This window comes from Dryas octopetala, chromosome 4 (genome assembly GCF_963921425.1).
Source record: "Dryas octopetala chromosome 4, drDryOcto1.1, whole genome shotgun sequence".
NCBI classification, from domain to species: domain Eukaryota; kingdom Viridiplantae; phylum Streptophyta; class Magnoliopsida; order Rosales; family Rosaceae; genus Dryas; species Dryas octopetala.
Genome location: NC_141369.1, coordinates 11,057,307 through 11,077,475, shown reverse-complemented (window position 1 = coordinate 11,077,475; position 20,169 = coordinate 11,057,307). Strand labels below are relative to the sequence as shown.

Genomic DNA, 20,169 nt, shown 5'->3' with positions numbered 1-20,169 from the left:
ATCAAGAAAATGGTAACTTTGATCAAGAAAGTGGTAACCAAGCCCAACCTTGACCAAAGTTACCATTATCTTGATTTTTTTTCTCAAGAAATGGTAACTTTTTCTCAAGAAATGGTAAGTTACCATTTTCTTGATCCAAGTTACCATTTTCTTGAACCAAACATCAAGAAAATGGTAACCAAATCAGTGGGGCAAAAAATGTTACCACTTTCTTGATCGTTCGATCAAGAAAATGGTAACCTCAGTCAAGAATATGGTAACGAAGCCAAATCTTGACCAAAGTTATCATTTTCTTGATTATTTTTCTCAAGAAATGATAACTTTTTCTCAAGAAATGGTAAGTTACCATTTTCTTGACCCAAGTTACCATTTTCTTGAACCAATCCTCAAGAAACTGGTAAGCAAATCAGTGGGGCAAAAACGTTACCACTTTCTTGATCGTTCGATCAAGAAAATGGTAACTTCGATCAAGAAAGTGGTAACCAAGCCCAACCTTGACCAAAGTTACCATTTTCTTGATTTTTTTCTCAAGAAATGGTAACTTTTTGTCAAAAATTGGTAAGTTACCATTTTGTTGATCCAAGTTACCATTTTCTTGAACCAAACATCAAGAGAATGGTAACTTCATCACTGGGCCAAAAATCGTTTCACACTGCAACTGTGTATAGACGAAAAGGCAATTGCATTCGCAGACTACTAAATACAAGCTCCTGTTTGACAATCAGGTTTTGACATGCAATCCAAAATTCTGAACAAAATTGCTTCTATAGTTATATACCATATTACCAACTATGAAATATAGTATTAAGGTATAGGGTATTGGGTAAGTTATAGGATTTAAAATTTTAAAAAAACACAATAGGATTTAGGATATATAATATAGGGTTTAAGTTTAAGTTTCTAATTTAACCAAAACCCAAACCACTCATATTTATACATTTAGACAGTAACTGTGGTTCCTACTAATATATTTTGGCGGAAGCCTTTTAGCTCATTTCTCTTACAATTTGATTCCCTACATGTACTTAACTTTTTCGTGGAGATGTGAGTTTGTCTAGTTTCATAAAGACTATAAATTTAATTGATCCCCTTGTAATAGTTTTGACTTAATAAACAAGCAATGTTAGAATCAAGCATTTACATGTTGCTGAATATCACTGGGCCAAAAAAAGGTTTCGCACTGCAACTGTGTATACACGAAAGGGCAATTGCATTCTCAGAGTGCTAAATACGAGCTCCTGTTTGACAATCAGGTTTTGACATGCAATCCAAAATTACACAGTTTGACTAGTCTGGAAACGCGCCAGAGGCAGCATCTGTTGAAGAATCTGCCTCCTTCTTGGACACATGGAACTCTGCATGGGATTGAATGATAGGTCTACTGCATCCTCACGCACAACTAGGGTTCCTATAAGGCATATTATTACAGAGGCAAGCCCCTGCCCATGACATTATGTTTTTCAGCATCTCTTCTTAAATGAATGTATTTGTCTAGTCTAACATACCCAATTATCCTCTGCTAGTTTAAATTGGAGTGCCTGAATATTTACTAACGAACATGAACTTATTAACGTCTCAATAACTTAATTGTCATAATTGTCAGGATGCACACCGATACGTCATTTATTTACCAAACAATGCAGCCACGTATTCATATATACACAGTCACATTACTCACATCCATAAACAACAGAACGAACAAAATGCATAAAATAAAATGGCCAAGCATACACTTCATCCATAGTACTTAGATTGAGTCTTAGTACAACAATAACCAAGCAGATACCCAAGAAGCAATTCTCACAACATGAAAACTGCAAAATTAATCAAGAGTAACAGCAATCTTCCTGATTGTAGCCTGCCAAGTTTAGTGACGTCACAACCAGTTTTGCACATTATAATTACATTTGTTAATACGGGGAGTAAATTTCATCAGGATCAGGTGACCACGATGAGTCAGATGGCCACCATGGACGCTAATTGGCAGGGGTGCAGTCTGGCGATGACTCTGAATGATAGTCGTTCCCAGGTTCTTCATCCACCAAATCTAGGGGTCTGGACTGTTGAGATAAATCAGGGGCAGCTGACCCTTGTGATGAATCCGCGACATTTGACACTCCGGTATCTTTGGGTGGTTGTGATGCCGAAACATTGGTGAATCCACAGTTCTTGTACTCATCTACCCATATCCAGCCATGGCAGTCAGCCTTACCCTAATACAAAACACATGCATTATGACATTTCAATGTTTTGGTTGCACAAATGGTCGGCCAAACTTAACAAAAACGTTCACTTACATTAGTCCCTTTGCATCCCCAGGCTGGGCGTTGATTACCTTCAAAATTGGCAATATATTGCATCGAACCATTGTTGTCACAGTACAAAAACATGACTTTAATTTCTGAACTTGAGCTATTTAGACATCGATGCATTACTAGATTTATTTCCTATTACAGTGAAATTGAAAAACAACAACAAAAAATACCAAGACGTTAATTTCTCTTACCTTCACAACTTTTGACACCATCACCTTTAAACCCAGCAGGACACTTGTATTTGACCTCTCCATCATCATGTTTAGAGAAATAATAGGAATTTAAAATAAATATATTTTCCAAGAGCAGAATGTTTGGTTTTTTTTTTTTTTTTTTAAAAAAGGGAACACATAAAGATCACTTACCGTACAAGCAGAATATGCATGTCCATCTTGAGCTTCATGCCAACCACCTCCATTGTTTACCTTGCACCTCCCAGGCCCACTCGCTGGAAGCCAATGGTAATATTAATATATTGAAATACAATGTGCAACAAAAGGAAAACTTTTGCAAAGTGGAAGTATTCTAGCTATAATTTGATTAACATGAAGAAGAATATAAGCACTGAAATTTCAGTGCAGATTTCCATTGATCTGTAACCCATACATATTTATTTTTAGAACTAAGTCTGCAATATCTAGATATAAACAACTAGGATCATTAAATCCTGATCAAACCTTTTGACCAACTTGAATGCAAAACCAGGAGCATTAAAAAAATCCACAGTTTTTTTTAACCACACTTTTGCCTTCTCTATTTAATTTTCATGTCTTTTTTGACATAAACAAAAAATATATAGTTTTTTCGTTTTACCTTCACAGCTAGTGTAACCATCTCCTTTGAACTGCACACCATCAACTAGGGGGCACTCAAAAACCCTCCCACGAAATGTATCCTGAGTATGCGAGCTGAAGTCCCAAAGAAGAGGAGTTAAAATACACGATTTTCTGATTTGTCAAAAAGCATGTGATGAGCTAGTAAGTTATGATCTATACCTTGCAGGCTGTGAGGTTGGCTGCTTTATTTTGCCAGCAACCACCATTGTTATCCAAGCACGCATTCGTCTCAACATCTACCATGAATAAATAGTGAACACAACATTCAAGCCCAGAATGAAAAAATAACAAACAGATAATAAAACACCATACTAACAAGAGGGGCTTACCAGTACTCAAACAAACAGCTGGATCAGTTGTCACAGTACAAAAGCAGCAATAAAAGTTATCAATTTTTCCTTCTTATGATGACATTTACATAGAAAACAAATTAAACAAAATAGATAAGAAAGTAAACATACCAGTATTCTCATCCTCAAATGCTCCTTCAACTGCAGAGTATGTTAATCAAAATATCAGTCTTCCTAGCTTTGTGGAACTCATTATAGTCCAATATGCATTAACACAATTCCTTGTAACTCATTACAGGCCAATCTGCATGACATGTTTGAAAATCTTTCCAATAATTCACACGCAACTACAAAAAAACTAATAAACCCCAATGCAGAGTACGTACTAACTACCCTTGACATACAAACCTACAAAAGAAAACCATAACAAGTGATAAATTTAGTTGAAAGCTACAAATTGATCTGAACCAGCATCATCTAAGGAAAAGAAAAGGCTAAACATTTCTCAAGTATTATTCATATAAATTTCATCAAGTGTCCAATTACATCTGCTCTATTGCAAGTCAAAACCAACATATTCCCTTACTCATTGCAGTTCACTTAAAACATGCATCAAGACCTTACATAGCTTTATTAATTTCCAACTCCACAATTTACAATGATCCCAACCCAAAACATGTTCCTAAAAAAGAAAAATAGAAAATACTTCAACCATTAAAAGGAAAACCGCCAAAGTGATACAAGAGGTTCATACAAACAAAAAAAGTAGAAAGAAATACGACAAACCAAAACAACTACAAAGTAGAAACCCAATCCAGTAGACTTCTCATGTGAATTGGGTAGCCTAGGTAAACAAACACTTCAAAATTCCAAAAGCAAGCTAGTAACTCATTACCATACCTGCATATTCTCAGGAGAAGCCAACTGACAAAGAAATTCAGGGTTTTGCATCATTCCTCTTAAATGAGAACTGCAATCATTGATGCTATTTAATTGGGGGTTGGAGGCAAAAATCTGTTGTTGGGTAATGTTAAGAACAAGAATTTCACCATCAAGAGCCCATGTAAACAAAGTTCGAGTATCCTGTTTCAAAATCTCACCTCAATATATACACTTGGATATCTAATTATATTAGGAAAAAGGGAAGAAATAATTTTAGAACTAAGGATTAAGGAAGCATATCAAAAACTGGAACTTCAGGCCAGATTTTTTTTTTTTTATTCTTGCCTCAGAACATCCAGCAGGATTAAGTGTTGATCTATAATACCAAATCATAAAGAAATTTATAAAACCAACACCAGATTCACATAGATACAGAGAACTACCAAAAACCTACAACAAAATTCAACCAAATATACTTTGATTGACAACATAAATAGATTTAAAAAAGAAAAAAATACAAAAACAAAAACAGAGATTGAATTGAGATAGAAAGGCCGAGCATCTGATAGCGCCAGTGAGATCTACAAATTCAGTAGTACATAAAAGAACTGTTTTAAGGCTACGGTTTCTCACTCATATGTCCATAAATTTGCTGGAGGAGTTGGATATAGCAGCAACCAACCCATATCTCAATATTTGAGGATGCGAGTGGGTACGTCGATGATGGTGAGGTAAACAGGGCCACTGCCAGTAGGTAAGGACAAGGCTATTTCCTTGTCTTAGTCTTTTTTTGCACTCTCTGTGAGATGCAAAACCCAAATGCGGAGCCGAACATGCCCAAAAACCAAACTTGTAACTATCCCAAATGCAGAAGAAAAATAAAAACCCCAAAATGAAAAAAAAACCTTGATAAGCAGAAAATGGGAGACTCCAGTGTCGGACGAAGGTGTAGTTAATTTGAAGAAACAAACAAACCTAAGAAAACCCCTAATTTGAAGAAAAACATAAACCCCAAAAAAACCCCTAATTTGAAACCCTATTTGATAAAGAAGAAACCCAAGAGGATGAGGTAGAGAGAATGCTACAAAGCGAAAGAGAGGAGGGATAGCTTACCGAGAGAGTGAGAGACTGAGAGGGCGAGGGCGGCGAGAGAGGGTCTGGGTGAGAGGCTAGGTTATTTATTTTGAATGGAGAGTGAGATGAGCGGAAATTCTGTGTGATTTGGGTTTTACCATTTGTTTGATGCATCCCTCAAGAAAGTGGTAACTCAGTCAAGATTTGGTTACTTACCAAATCTTGACTACGAGTTACCACTTTCTTGAGGGATGCATCAAAAAAATGGTAACTTCAGAAAACTGTCTAAAACCCAAGTTACTAGTTTCTTGATCTTATATTCAAGAATATGGTAACTTTACATCAAGAATGTGGTAACCACCTACGCATGCAACTGTATATAGATGAAAAGGCAATTGCATTCTCTGAGTATTAAAAACTAGCTCCTGTTTGCCAATCCGGTTTGAACATGCAATCACAAAATTATATCTTGACCAAACTTACCATTTTCTTGATCTTTTTTCTCAAGAAATGGTAATTTACCATTTTCTTAATTGAAATTACCATTTTCTTCAACCAAACATCAAGAAAATGGTAACCAAATCAGTGGGGTAAAAAACGTTACCACTTTCTTGATCGTTCGACCAAGAAAATGGTAACTTGATTCAAGAATGTGGTAACCATGCCCAATCTTGACCAAACTTACCATTTTCTTGATCTTTTTTCTCAAGAAATGGTAAAATTTTCTCAAGAAATGGTAAGTTACCACATTCTTGATCAAAGTTACCATTTTCTTGAACCAATCATGAAGAAAATGGTAACCAAATCAGTCAAGCAAAACACGTTACCACTTTCTTGATCATTCGATCAAGAAAATGGTAACTTGGTTCAAGTATATGGTTACCAAGGCCAATCTTGACCAAATTTACCACTTTCTTGATTTTTTTCCTCAAGAAATGGTAACATTTTCTCAAGAAATGGTAAGTTACCACATTCTTGATCAAAGTTACCATTTTGTTGAACCAAACATCAAGAAAATAGTAACCAAATCAGCCAAGCAAAACACGTTACCACTTTCTTGATCGATCGATCAAGAAAATGGTAATTTGGTTCAAGAATGTGGTAACCCAGCCCAAGCTTCACCAAACTTACCATTTTCTTGATTTTTTCCCTCAAGAAATGTTAACATTGGCTCAAGAAATGGTAAGTTACCATTTTGTTCATCCAAGTTACCATTTTCTTGATTCAATCCTCAACAAAATGGTAACCAAATCAGCCAAGAAAAAAACGTTACCACTTTCTTGATTGTTCAATCAAGAAAATGGTAACTTTGATCAAAAAAGTGGTAACCAAGCCCAACCTTGACCAAAGTTACCATTTTTTTGATTTTTTTTCTCAAGAAATGGTAACGTTTTTTCCAAAAAATGGTAAGTTATCATTTTCTTGATCCAAGTTACCATTTTCTTGAACCAAACATCAAGAAAATGGTAACATCATCAGTTGGCCAAAAATTGTTTCACACTGCAACTGTGTATAGACGAAAGAGCAATTGCATTCTCAGACAACTAAACATAAGCTCCTGTTTGACAATCAGGTTTTGACATGCAATCCCAAATTCTCAACAAAATTGCTTCTATAGTTATATACCAAGTTACCAACTATGAATTATAGTCTTAAGGTATAGTGTATTGGGTAAGTTATAGGATTTACAATTTGAAAAAAACACAGTAGGATTTAGGATATATAATATAGGGTTTAAGTTTAAGTTTAAGTTTCTAAATTGACCGAAACCCAAACCAAGTGACTAAAGCCTATTAGTGAGGAACAAAAAATATTCATCACTAAAACCTATACTTTTTTGTGACCAAAGTCTTTCCTCACTAAAAAAATTGATTTATTGATGAACTATTCCATCCCAAAAATACCAAAATTTTGGTCACTAAAGGCCTATGTTTCATCACCATAGATGATGGTTCAGTGAGGAACATAAATATATTCATCCCTAAAATATGCTGAGGTGGATCTGGTGGTTACATGAAATAGTGATCAAAATCTTCATTACTAAAACCTACCATTCCTTCACTAAAATATTGTAGATACATTTAGTGATAGAATTTGGTCACAAATTCGATTTTAATTACTATTTTAAACTCATTTTTTCAAAATTACAACATTAAATACATCCTGCTTTGTTTTCAATATAAGTAGCAACAGTAGATGTTAATACATTTCATTTCAAAATGACAAGTGACTAGTATTCGGATATCAAAGTTTATCCATCAAAACATGTACATCTCTCTCACAACTTAGATTTTAATAAAAAACCCAACAATGCAAATCTCTAGATACAAGATGTCCATTCCGAAGGCTTGTAATCTGTCCTTGAAATCTCAACAGCCTGCAAAGACGACAAATTTCAAATTGAATAACAAGGGTATATTATACAGATACATATCACCCATGTCACCACAAATAAGTCCTAAAGTCAAAGATCATTTCTGAAGCTTACCTGCATTCCTTCCATGCCATTGATTCCTACTCCAATATCAGCCTCTTGAATCATGCCAACATCATTTGCCCCATCTCCAATTGCCAAGGTTGTCCTTCCTGTATGTTTTTTTTTTTTTAAACCAAACGAGTAATCTGCAAAAATATACGATTGATTTCAGGACACTCGTACGTATTTTGAAATGAAAAGATGGAATCGGCTTGTTTTTCTTAATTACAGAAGTTGGTAAGATGATAAAATTCAGTACAGAATATAAAAGAAGAAGAAGCCTTCTGTTTGCCTAACTTCTAAAATGAAGATTATATATAATAGACCTACCAAATCCTTCTGTTTTGTAGAGACCCTGCAGCATATAACAGAGGCACAATTAACAGCCAAAGGAAAGCACTGGTCCTTCACATCACTTCTCAGAGCAATTTGAAGGCCAGGGGTGCATCTTTACTGCCTTCTTCAAACTTGAATTTGTGAAAACTTTCGAGTTGGTTTAAATGTCTTCTTTCATATCCTGGAAACTAGAATAAACAAAATATGTGATTACCAACTCAACTTCTATTGAAGTTGGATGTTTAAGAAAATTGAAACTTACTATAGTCTCCTTAAAACTCAAAGTCAATTAATCCCATAACACATCTAAGTTTAAATGTTAAGTGTCTTAGAAACAAGTTCAAAAGGCCATTGCAAAATAGTTTTTACTTGTGTGCAAGTTAGTTACTGGGATGCATGTGAAAGGAAACAAGAATCCATAGCGCATATTTGCACAGCAGAACATGATTATGTTTCTTTGTTCCATTGAAACCTATGGGTATTCTCAAGCACACAACAGTAGAACGAAAACAAACCAAGAACCTAGAAGAGTACCATCGACAACTACTGATTTGAGCATGTTCTTTCTACTTTTCTCTGTTGTGCAAAAGAGATGACCACTAAAATGACATTAGGTGTGGATTGCCTCTTACAAGGAGAGAATCATGAGAAGGAAACAGCGAAAGAGATCGAGCAAGAAATTAAGGGAGAAAGACATTCAGTGAGAGTTTCGGACTGGGGATCTATACAAGAAATTTGACTATTTGAGTTTCTGAAACAATAATATATTAATTCATTTTCCTGCTCTCAACAAACAAACAAATTGTTGGCCAAAAACCAATAACAAAAGGAACTAAACAAAACTTTATGGACTTCTACAAAGCACAGAGGTCCAGCTATATGAAACTGATTCATTCCTAGCTACAAAGAAAGTATCATGCTACAATGAGTCCCTGCAGAGTTTTCAAAAGCCAATCTACTTCCCAGTGAAGCATCTCATTAATTCCCCCACAGTAACTTACCACCCATACTTGGAAGGTTGTCCATTGCTCACTCTCCACTACCATTGTTATTGCTGGCAGCTTTGTTTTTCCTTAGACCTCTCCTCTTCTCTTCCCTGCAGAAGTTGAAAGAGATCTAGTTATTGCCCATAACAAGACCCATGTCATTCGACTCATTCCAAACAAGACAAGGACAAGAAAGAACCATAGTTATATCAACTTGTTGGATGTGGCCTCATCAATATTAACTTACAAGCTACATTGGTTTTTAGGAAAGGCAAAGATGCATTTAATTTATTCTAATGATGAAAAGAGAATGGTCAACCATGGTGATAAATGAGAATGCATAATAAGTAAAAAAAATTAATGGAGATGTACCAGCAAGGAAACCCCTGATAGATTAATGGCCTTCAAGGAAAGAAGACCAAGAGTATTATAATAGCGTAGTTTTGCACAATACCAACTACATTTAAATTTTTGAGATCTCCAAAAGTGTCAATAACAAGAAAACCAAAGCATAGAGAGAAACAAGACCAAGAGTTAAAAAACTGGAGCTCAGTTCTGACGGTTTCTTTTTACTGTCGCACTAACCTTGAAAGTCCCACAAAAAATCTTCAAAAAAATGGAAGGTAGAGAACCAGGTGAAGCTACTTCGCCATCCGTTAGTCTAAAAACTATTGATAGCAGGTCTCTTTAACCCCATTAATATACTATGCCCTCCCCCTAGTGTGTAGATGAATCCATGTACTCCTATTTCTGGGTTTCTAGGTTTCGAAACTCAGTGAGAGAGAGGGTCTGAGTTTTCTGGGATGCTGGGCGATGGACGTGCTAGGATGGGTTTCTGAGTTTTCTGCGTTTTTGGTGAGAGGATGGCGAAAGGGTGGCGAGAGGGCGAGGATTCAACGAGAGGGCGAGGACGGCGAGAGAGAGTCTGATCTTTCTGGGATGGGTTTCTGAGTTTTTGGTGAGAGGATGGTGAGATCGAGGATGGCGAGAGGGCGAGGATTCAGTGAGAGAGTGAGAGACCAAGAGGGCGAGGATTCAGTGAGAAAGTGAGAGACTGAGAGGGCGAGGGCGGCGAGAGAGAGTCTGGGTGAGGCTACGTTATTTATTTTGAATGGAGAGTGAAATGAGAGTGTCATTTGGGTTTTACCACTTTTTTGATGCATGCCTCAAGAAAGTGGTAACTCTCAGTCTTACCAAATCTTGACTAAGAGTTACCACTTTCTTGAGAGTTGTTTCAATGAGTGGTAACTTCACAAATGCTTAAAACCCAAGTTATCACTTTCTTGATCTTTTATTCAAGAAAATGGTAACTTCACATCAAGAATGTGGTAACCACCTACGCATGCAACTGTAGATAGACGAAAAGGCAGTTGCCTTCTCCGAGTATTATATACAAGCTCCTGTTTGCCAATCGGGTTTGGACATGCAATCACAAAATTACATCTTGAACAAACTTACCATTTTTTTGATTTTGTTTTCAAGAATTGGTAACTTAATCTCAAGAAATGGTAATTTATTAGTTTCTTGATCGAAGTTACCATTTTCTTGAACCAAACATCAAGAAAATGGTAACCAAATCAGTGGGGCAAAAAACGTTACCACTTTCTTGATCATTCGTTTTTAAAATGGTAACTTGGTTCAAGAATGTGGTAGCCAAGCCCAATGTTGACCAAAGTTACCATTTTCTTGATGTTTTTTCTCAAGAATTGGTTACATTTTCTCAATAAATGGTCAGTTACCACATTCTTGATCGAAGTTACCATTTTCTTGAACCAAACATCAAGAAAAGGGTAACCAAATCAGCCAACCAAAACACGTTACAACTTTCGTGATGGTTTGATCAAAAAAATGGTAACTTGGTTCAAGAATGTGGTAACCAAGCCGAAAATGTTATGATAATTGGTAACTTATACTAATTAATAGATTAAGCATAAAGATCAGCAGTCAAAAGCAATTTTGCACAGTAGTACAAATTTACTGATTTGTAAAAATGTTTTTAAATGCAAATTTTGAGAACAAAGGAAGAACCTCTAACTTACTGAGCAATACAGAAGTATCATCTACTATTTCAAAATGATCAGAATATTTTAATCAAAGTGTTTGATTAATCAGAGTGTTTTAATCATGAATCGATACCTACTAAAATCATAATCTATATAAGAAGGCAAAAAAGTGGAACCACTTTTCCACAGCACCCCTCGCCAAAGAAAAAAAGAAAACCAGAAAGCCTAATCTCTTTTTTAAGAGACTCACAGTCGTGGCCCAAATGACTGCATGTCCATTTTACGTTGGACAATTGAATTGAGAAACCTCATGAATTAGCTTTCAAAATCAATTAAGCGACGTCTGTAGCCAGCTAAGTAGCTATATCTATACATAGTCAATATTCACCATTAAACCGTCTTATTCTTGGGCATGTCATCAACTATTTAAGAAACCTGAAGATAAAATAAATGATTTCACAACATGTTTATGTGTTTATTAACATTATTGTTTAGGTAGAAACTTGCCAAAAGCAGACATAATATACAATGGATTTATAAAATTTTGGGGTCCTAAATATTCGACGGCCTGAGATATGTAAGTATCTCATTCATTTGCCTACTTTCAAGACCAGCCTTAGACATAACCAACCTTTCAAGGGTTGGAAACGAAATGAAATCAAGTCCATAACGAAAATCAAAGACTGCCATCTTTGCCAACATAAAGGGAAAAAATTAGCAAGCTTAAATTCACATGCATTAAGTGGGGGGAATTTGATAACAATGCCACCCCCAAAACAAACTCACAGGCTCGAGGACCTTGCAGGTCAATGCAGACGACCAAGCAAACGAAACCCAGGAAGAAAAACAGAAGGCAAGCTAGCAAACGCAAAGAAAAGGCAAACAAAAAATATTTGATGCCGCGGACAAATATTGTAATGGATGAAAAGGTAAAATCTTATAATATTGTAATTAGATGAAAATGATGACATAAAATAGGCTGTGATTAAAATTGAAAAAATTAAACGAGCAAGTTAAAGTATTGAAACGTTATATCTAAAATATTATTTGAGATGCTTCAATAAAGATGACTTTGTTATCAAATTGCATACAATAAAAAACTGCATTTATGAATCACGTTTTTCATATCATTAAGAAAAGAGAGTGGTTGAGATTTGAATATATGCATAAATTAAATTTGAAATTTGAAGTGGAATAAAAGAACATAGCAATTATTTTCTTAATCCAGAAACATAATTGCAACAATACCTTGTCTTGCAGATCAAACACCTTCAGATTTACTTCTTTGAATGTGAATGTTGGTTTGCTTAACCCAGGAGTCCTTCATGGAAAAAAATAAATAAATAAATAAAAGGGTCAAGCGAATGGGGAGCAGAGTCATAAACTTGTGGGCATACTTGTAATGAATTAATTAAGGAGACCGGGGTAAAAATGAGTGGGTAGCCAAATATAATTAGCAGCAAATCAAGAACTGAGTGAAATTATGCACTTAAGCTACTGCTGACTTGAGGTTTCGTAATGGAAATATCTCAAAAATACCTTCTAGCTCGAGAGCAGCCCATAGTTTCACCTTTGAGAGAAAATATAAAAAACATTCATTTTCACCATTAGTATCCCTGTTTCTTTTTTCCATAACTTGTACAAAATTGAAGTCATGCTAAGTTTCAAAAAATTATTGAGAACAAAAAAAAAAAAAAAACAATATACTAAGCTATAATCCTCTAGCTACAACTTTACGTTGAATATACATTCACATCCAAAAGAAAAAAGGTGGAGCATGAAAAGAACAACTGAAGGCTTACTGCATCATGAATGAATGTAATTGCACAACATATGGATAGCTACAAATTTCTGCCTGCAGTATCCATTGTTTGAACATGACAGAAAATAAAGAATACACCTGCTCCTCCTCAACATATAAAACACTCATACAAAAATTATAAATAAATAAAAGAAAAAAACAACATTACCTCTGGGTGAGGAATCAAGAATTAAATAACCAATACCCACTTATTACAAACACTACAAAAATAACAGAAAACTACAATGAGAGAAACTAAAAGTATATTGAAAGTAAATTAGAATGACCTGTAGGCTTCTATGCCAAGTAAATTAACAATTTAGGGTACTTTCTTCTTTAAGAAAAGTTGAGACTATATTCTTCTTGTTGAATTGTTGAATCCTTGTTTTTCTTTCTTTAATAACTATTTTCTAGAGGGGAGGGGTAAACTGATAATGGATTCCCAAGATTGCTTTAAGACATGTAGTTGATTTGATAATGGAGTCATGATTGTGTTAAGACATCTAGATGCTCCTTGCAAAAAAAATTTCCGTTTTTTATCTCCAACATTCTGATACTAGTGATAATGAAGCAAAATGAATCAATTATCACCATTCGGATTGCATAAATCACATACAGTAAGGCTTCATAAAATTGCCCTTCACTTACGCCATCCCTGATCAGAAATATTTGCCATTCAAATAAGAACAGAGCAACCTAGTTGAAGGGTAACCCAAGTATTTTTTACAAACATGCAGTGCCAATGTTAATTTTTGTTGCACAGACTGACCTAGGAATACAAACATGTACCTGTAAAATATAATCCTTAGTGGCTTCTGCCCTGTTACCTTCCTACACGAAACCAGAAGATCCCTGGACAAAATAGAATATGATATTGAGATAGAATATTAACACCTTACAAAAAGATAAAATGGCAACAATTTCCATCAGGGAGTAGCATTATAGGCAAGCAGAATATCGAGGGAACAAATTGAAGGGTCTGTATGAGTTTAGACTTTGGGGAATATTGGTGTGCTTGCCTATGGGCAAGAGAAGGTTGGTACAAGCAAATGGGAGTGAACCAATGAAGTACTGACTATTTGAGAAAGTTCAAAAGAAGTGATTCTAGAGCTCTCATACCTCCTCATGCCACCACTGACTGTGCCACGAACAGGGTCGTCCCATGTTTTATATAAATCTTGAATGAGTTCCTGTCTTTGAGCTTCAGCACAAACTAATCCAACATATTTGGTCACTTCAGACCAATCCTGGGAAGCTACTACCTACAATAGTACAAACATCCATTAGCAACAAGGTCTCAACTTACATTGCCGAAAGAAGTTCCTGATGGTAAAGAATTTTACAGCAGCAATGGAGGGGCTGGAAGCTTCTCCATTCTCAGGGTGAGTCAAATCTGCTCCGATGGGACTTGGGGGACGAGTGTGCTATTTTTCAAAACAAGAAAAAGCTAACCTGTGTAACAGAGATTTAGAGGTTAACAGCTAAATATCTAAAAAAAAAAAGACATGTGCAACGCACATGTGACAGCAGGCAACCCTTTGGCTTAGCTTATAAGCTTCCTCTGTCTTTCTCTCTCCCTTATCTTTCAATTTGCTGAAGTTTTCAAACAACTTCAACGTACCACAGACACTCTCTTCGCGCGCACTCTCCCTCCCACTCTCTCTTCGCGCGCACTCTCTCTTCAGCTTCCTCCTTTGCCGTTGTCGTCTTCTCAGCGCCCAAAGTTGGCAGGCATCTTCACCCACACTGAAGCGTACCTCATCCCTCGCCCTCCTTTGCCGTCGTCGTGGTCATCCTCTGTTCTGCCTTCTGCAATCAACATTTCAAGGTAATGGTCTTGTGCTATTCGCTGATTGTCTTGTGGGCTTGTGGTATTGCTTGATTGTCTTGTGGTCTTGTGGTATTGCTTGATTGTCTTGTGGGATCACTTATGCATATACATGAAACCCTGTGAATATCATTTTTGTTGGGTTAGCTCATTTGCGATGGTTTTGTCTGAAGTCTTGATTGAAGGTTACAATTTTGTTAGGATAGAAATGCAATTGCACTATTAAAATGGCAGAAAGGACCTACTGTTTGACAATTACGAATGAACTGCCAACTATGAAGTTAAATTTTGCAAAACCTATTTTGTTCAACTGTTATGCTCATTAATTTGCCTAGAAGGCCTGTGTCTTGCCAACTGATATTTTTTTTTTCACATGAACATAAAGCCACATAGAACTTGATATGACCTTAAATATTAATGCCATTGTTTCCATGGTCATTGTGTGAAATTATTTGTTCACTAATTATATTTTCAAATTTTTGGTTGTAACATGTTCTTATCTTATTTGAAGGAACGCATCTCCAATTCGATGTCCAACGAAATACCAATCCCCTCAAATCAAATCCCCGTACTAACGGGAGACAAGGACACCACCATGCCATCGGTTGCGCATGGTGCCTTTTTCCGATATCTGTATGTGATCATGTATTTTTCGTTTTAAATGACATTTGAAATACAGTGTGACTGGTAAATGATTGTTGTTTCATTGGTCAATGGTTTAGGCAAGTCCAGTCGGAGAGACTTAAACAAGCTGGCAAGCTATTCAAGAACGACAAAAAGGTTGTTTTATTTAATTTTTTGTTGAGTTTATGGCCTATTGAATTTAAATGAACTGCCTATTTTCTATTATATTTGATGACTTAGCACTCAATTTTGACAGTGGAAGCAAGAAATGGCCACTCAATGGAAGGCACTGGATGCGAAGACCAAAGCAGAGTATTGTTTGAAGCCAAAGTTTAGTGAGGTTGTTGGGGAAGCGAGCGGCGCCATAATCAAGACTAGATGCGCCCCGGATCGGTTTGCCCAAGTTGTGGGTCGGTTTAATAATGATAAAATCACAGCTATAAATGAGATGGGGTTCGGTGTGCTTGCCCGGATGAAGTGCCATAGCTTGCGTCGCCGTCTATGTCGGTTTCTCGTGGATCGCTTTCAACCAGACACATGTTCTATTGAGATACATGGCAAGACTTCCATCATCACGCCTCAAGATTCCATGGTCTTAATGGGTGTTCCGGAGGGTGGAATGGAAATTTCAACTGCGGACTCCGTGAACAAGACCGAAGTCCAGACGTTGGCCAGTATCCATTGCACCAGTGATGGGAAGATCAAGATTGGTGACTTACAAAAAAGGCTTGGTGAGGTAGATATAATTGACGACAACTTTCGAGTGACTTTTATGTTGTTCGCCTTGGGCACTATTCTTTGCCCAACTTCTAGCCTACTAGTAAGTAGAAAATTTCTGGAAGCACTGAAAGAACCGAATACCATACGACTTGGTAAATGGGCAAGTTATTCCCTAAAGCATCTGGTTGATGGAATCAAGGCCTTCAAGTCTAACGAAGGAAGCTACCTATGCGGCTGTGTTCTGTTCTTACAATTGTACTATATGGATGCTCTTCAACATGGCAGAACAATGGTAGACCGTTCTTTGCCAGCCGTGGTTTCATGGGATGACCAAAAGATTAGTACGCTGCTCAAATGGGTGAAAGAGAGAGGGGGATTTGTAAGCACAGAAATTGAACTAGGCGATCGTTGTTTCCCAGTTCACCAACATACGGATGTGACTTCCTTGAAGGGAGAGGTGGCCACATTGTCCCATACTGTGTATGTCCTCCAGAAGTATGTGGCTGATGCTTGCTCATCAATTTCTGCCCTCCAGAAATCCCAAGTTGAAATGAATGCAAATGTTTCTGCTATCCAGAAATGCATCGCCGACGGCAATGAAGTAATGTCGCACAGATTTATGCAATTTCAAGAAGAATTTTTTAACAAAGTGAGCGGAAAAATTGCTAGTATGGTGGCGGTTTCGCAAAATGCACATGTCCATAATGTGCCTAAGGAGAGTGAAACAACTCGACACCGATTACCTCCAATTAATGAAGTGCAACCCCCGCCACGAATTGAACCCATAATAACTCGGCAGAAATCTTTGTCTTTGGAGGAGCTACCCCGCAAAGAGGTATGAATGAGCTTTGAATAACGAGTATTGACCATATTTCATGAGTGTTCAAGTATAATTAATGTTTAATGTAGAACAAATTGTCTAGATTTGGAATATTGAATAATAAGTGTTTCCCATGTTTTTTGAAACAAGTATAGGTACCATTAAAATGTAATGGTTGATTGGTTGGCTTTAATTTGCATGTGTTATTGTTTCTAATCTTGAATAGCAAGTATTCATGTGTTGATTGGCTTTTGTGCATATTGTTGTTTTTTTGGTCGGAATATTGAATTAGCAAGTATTGATGTGTTGCTTGGTTTTTTTTCATGCATGTTATGTTCGTGTTGGTTGATTGGTTTATTATTCAAAGCACAATGAGTCCACCAGCATGACCAGCACCAGCAATGTGGCCATGGGTTTTAAGAGACCATTTGTTCCTGATGAAGTGATGAAATCCTCTTTATTGGAAAAAAAATTTGATAAAATCTGCGAGAGGCAAGGATGCGGACCTTTCAAGGGTCCTCTTCCCGGCCATCTATCCCATGATGATATCTCAATGTGTGCCTTCATTTTTATGGCGGATAGGTTTGACAGGTAAGATTGTTACTTAATAAAAGTTTATGAATGTACAGTACATAATCAATGTTCCAGAGTTACTTATATGACATCCCCTCAAATCATGTAGATATGCCATTGTGACTCTTGACAAAGGATACGGACTTACATTGTATCGGCAGAGTTTTGAAACTTTGTGGCCTGAACAGCACATCAGCACGGACCTGATAGATGTGGTAGGAAAATACCAAAGGCATCCCGGTTCTACGGATTGGTTCTTCCCCTTTTTCTTCTCGGTACCTTACCCTAATAACCTTACTATAGTGACAAATATTGATGTTGAATGCAACTGTTTATGATTTTTCTAAATGTTTGTAGGAAAAGGCACACATGCTACCTCCCGATAAGGCCAAGTGTGAAAAGCAAGTGAAAGGGTGGAAGGAGAATGCACTCGTCGAGGCAACAGATACTTGTCCTTTCAAGAACTGTGAGCGGGTATATTTCATTCTCTACTTTTTTAGTCAATAAATCAATAAATTTGTGAATTGATCAATTTGTGAATAAACAAAGTTACTTAATATATGTGCAAGCATGACACCATGGGTATATTGTTGCAGATGTTTTTCACATTACGGGATGCCGAAACACCCCATCTATTTTTATTAGTTGTTAAGCCTAAAAAAAAAAGAGGCTGAGATATGGGATTCACTTAGGACGCCTAATCGTGAGTTACACCGTCAAGGGATGGTTTCCGGTTTGGTGAGTTTACTTGTCTGACGTATACAACATGCATGTATCTTATTTCTAGTTTAGTTGTACTAATTGTTAATATTTTCGTTTCAATTGAATTTACCTCAGTTGCGTCTACTCGATTTTTTGTTTTGTAACGAGCGGGTAGAAGAAATGTTGGAATTCAGGAGTTTCAAACTCATTTACCCCAAGGGCGTCCCGCAACAACCTAATGGCTACGACTGTGGGTTATTTGTGATGAGGTGGATGATGGATTTTGAAAATGCCTTAGATTTTGGCAAAGATGTGAGTTTTTTTAATATCTTATGCATTATTGGTTATTTGAGTGTTTGTGTTTCAGTATTGTGAATATTATTTGGTTTCATGCAGCCTTTTGATTATGTGGGTGAGCGGATGAAAATCGCCCTTGAAATTGTCAGACATCCACGAAACCTTAGGCTTCATGCGATTTTGAAGGACATTGAGACAGGATCGCAGCCCAACTCCGAGGCGCCGAAGGACTCATTTGATGAATTGATGTCGGGAGTGCCTCCATCTACCAAAGTGCCAAAACAAAAAGGAAAAGAGACCAAAAGAGGAAGGGGTCGAACGAAAAAGATTATCAACCTTATTTAGGCGACTCGGTTATTTTTGTACATGGTTCGGACACCATTTATTTGTACATGGTTCGGATTCCTTTTTTTTTTGTACATGGGTTGGCTTCCTTTTGTACATAGTTGGGATTCTCTTTTAACATTGTTCAGATTCCTTTTGTACATGATGCGGAGTCCTTTTGTACATGGTTCTGATTTATTTTGTACAGGTTCGAAATCTTTTTGTAAAGTGTACATGACATACTAAAATATTTTCAGAATATTTTGCATAATCGAAGCACTAATTTCTGAAATTTCTTTTATGGCCACTGCACCCATTTCTTAACTTCCCTTCATTTATATAACACAATCTTTAATGTTGAAAAAAATTAAAATGTATATACGTGTTTCATATACCACGCATGCAACTGTATGCAGACAAAGAGGCAATTGCATTATCGGGCTATTACAAACAAGCTCCTGTGTACCAATCCGGTTTGGAAATGCAATCACAAAATTAAATTTTGCAGAACTAAAAAATTACCCATGTTGTAAGTGACCATTTTCTTGATCCACAGTTACCATTTTCTTGAGATTTGGATCAAGAAAATGATAACCAAATCCATGCCTCAAACCAAGTTATCACTTTCTTGATCATTAGAGTTGGTTCAAGAAAATGGTAAATTGGACCAAGAAAGTGGTAACCCAGCCCAAGATTGACCAAAGTTACCATGTTCGTGATTTTTTCCCTCAAGAAATCATAACTGTTTCTCTAGTAATGGTAAGTTCCCATTTTCTTTCTTCAAGTTACCATTTGGTTGAACCAATTCTCAAGAAAATGGTAACCAAATAAGTGGGGCAAAAAACGTTACCACTTTCTTGGTACAATTATCAAGAAAATTGTAACTTGAATCAACAAAGTGGTAAACAATCTCAAGCTTGACCAATGTTACCATTTTCTTGATGTTGTTCCTCAAGAAATGGTAACTTTTTCTCAAGAATAGGTAAGTTAAGATTTTCTTGATCCAAGTTACCATTTTATTTAACCAATCCTCAAGAGACTGGTAACTTCATCACTGGGCCAAAAAACGATTCGCACTGCAACTGGGTACAAACGAAAGGGCAATTGCATTCTCAGAGTACTCAATACAAGCTCCTGTTTGCCAATCACGTTTTCACATGCAATCCAAAATTACACAATTTGACTAGTCTTGAAACGCGCCAGAGGCAGCATCTGTTCAACAATCTGCCTCCTTCTTGGACACATTTACTCTGCATGGGATTGAATGAAAGGTCTACTGCAT

The 20,169-nt window shown here is 36.6% G+C and overlaps 1 protein-coding gene across 1 annotated transcript; it reads right to left on the bottom strand.

Annotated features, from left to right (window-relative positions):
- Window positions 1-1,692: 1,692 nt before the first annotated feature.
- LOC147286760 (uncharacterized) lies at window positions 1,693-14,154 on the bottom strand. The gene is made up of 9 exons (XM_086241719.1): window positions 14,119-14,154; window positions 13,789-13,851; window positions 4,342-4,411; window positions 3,613-3,642; window positions 3,311-3,387; window positions 3,129-3,223; window positions 2,681-2,763; window positions 2,507-2,530; window positions 1,693-2,213 (listed from the first exon to the last, which is right to left on the bottom strand). Exons 1-9 carry the CDS (start codon window positions 14,124-14,126, stop codon window positions 1,977-1,979), a joined length of 687 nt encoding a protein of 228 aa, XP_086097845.1. The 5' UTR covers window positions 14,127-14,154; the 3' UTR covers window positions 1,693-1,976.
- Between the last annotated feature and the right edge of the window lie 6,015 nt (window positions 14,155-20,169).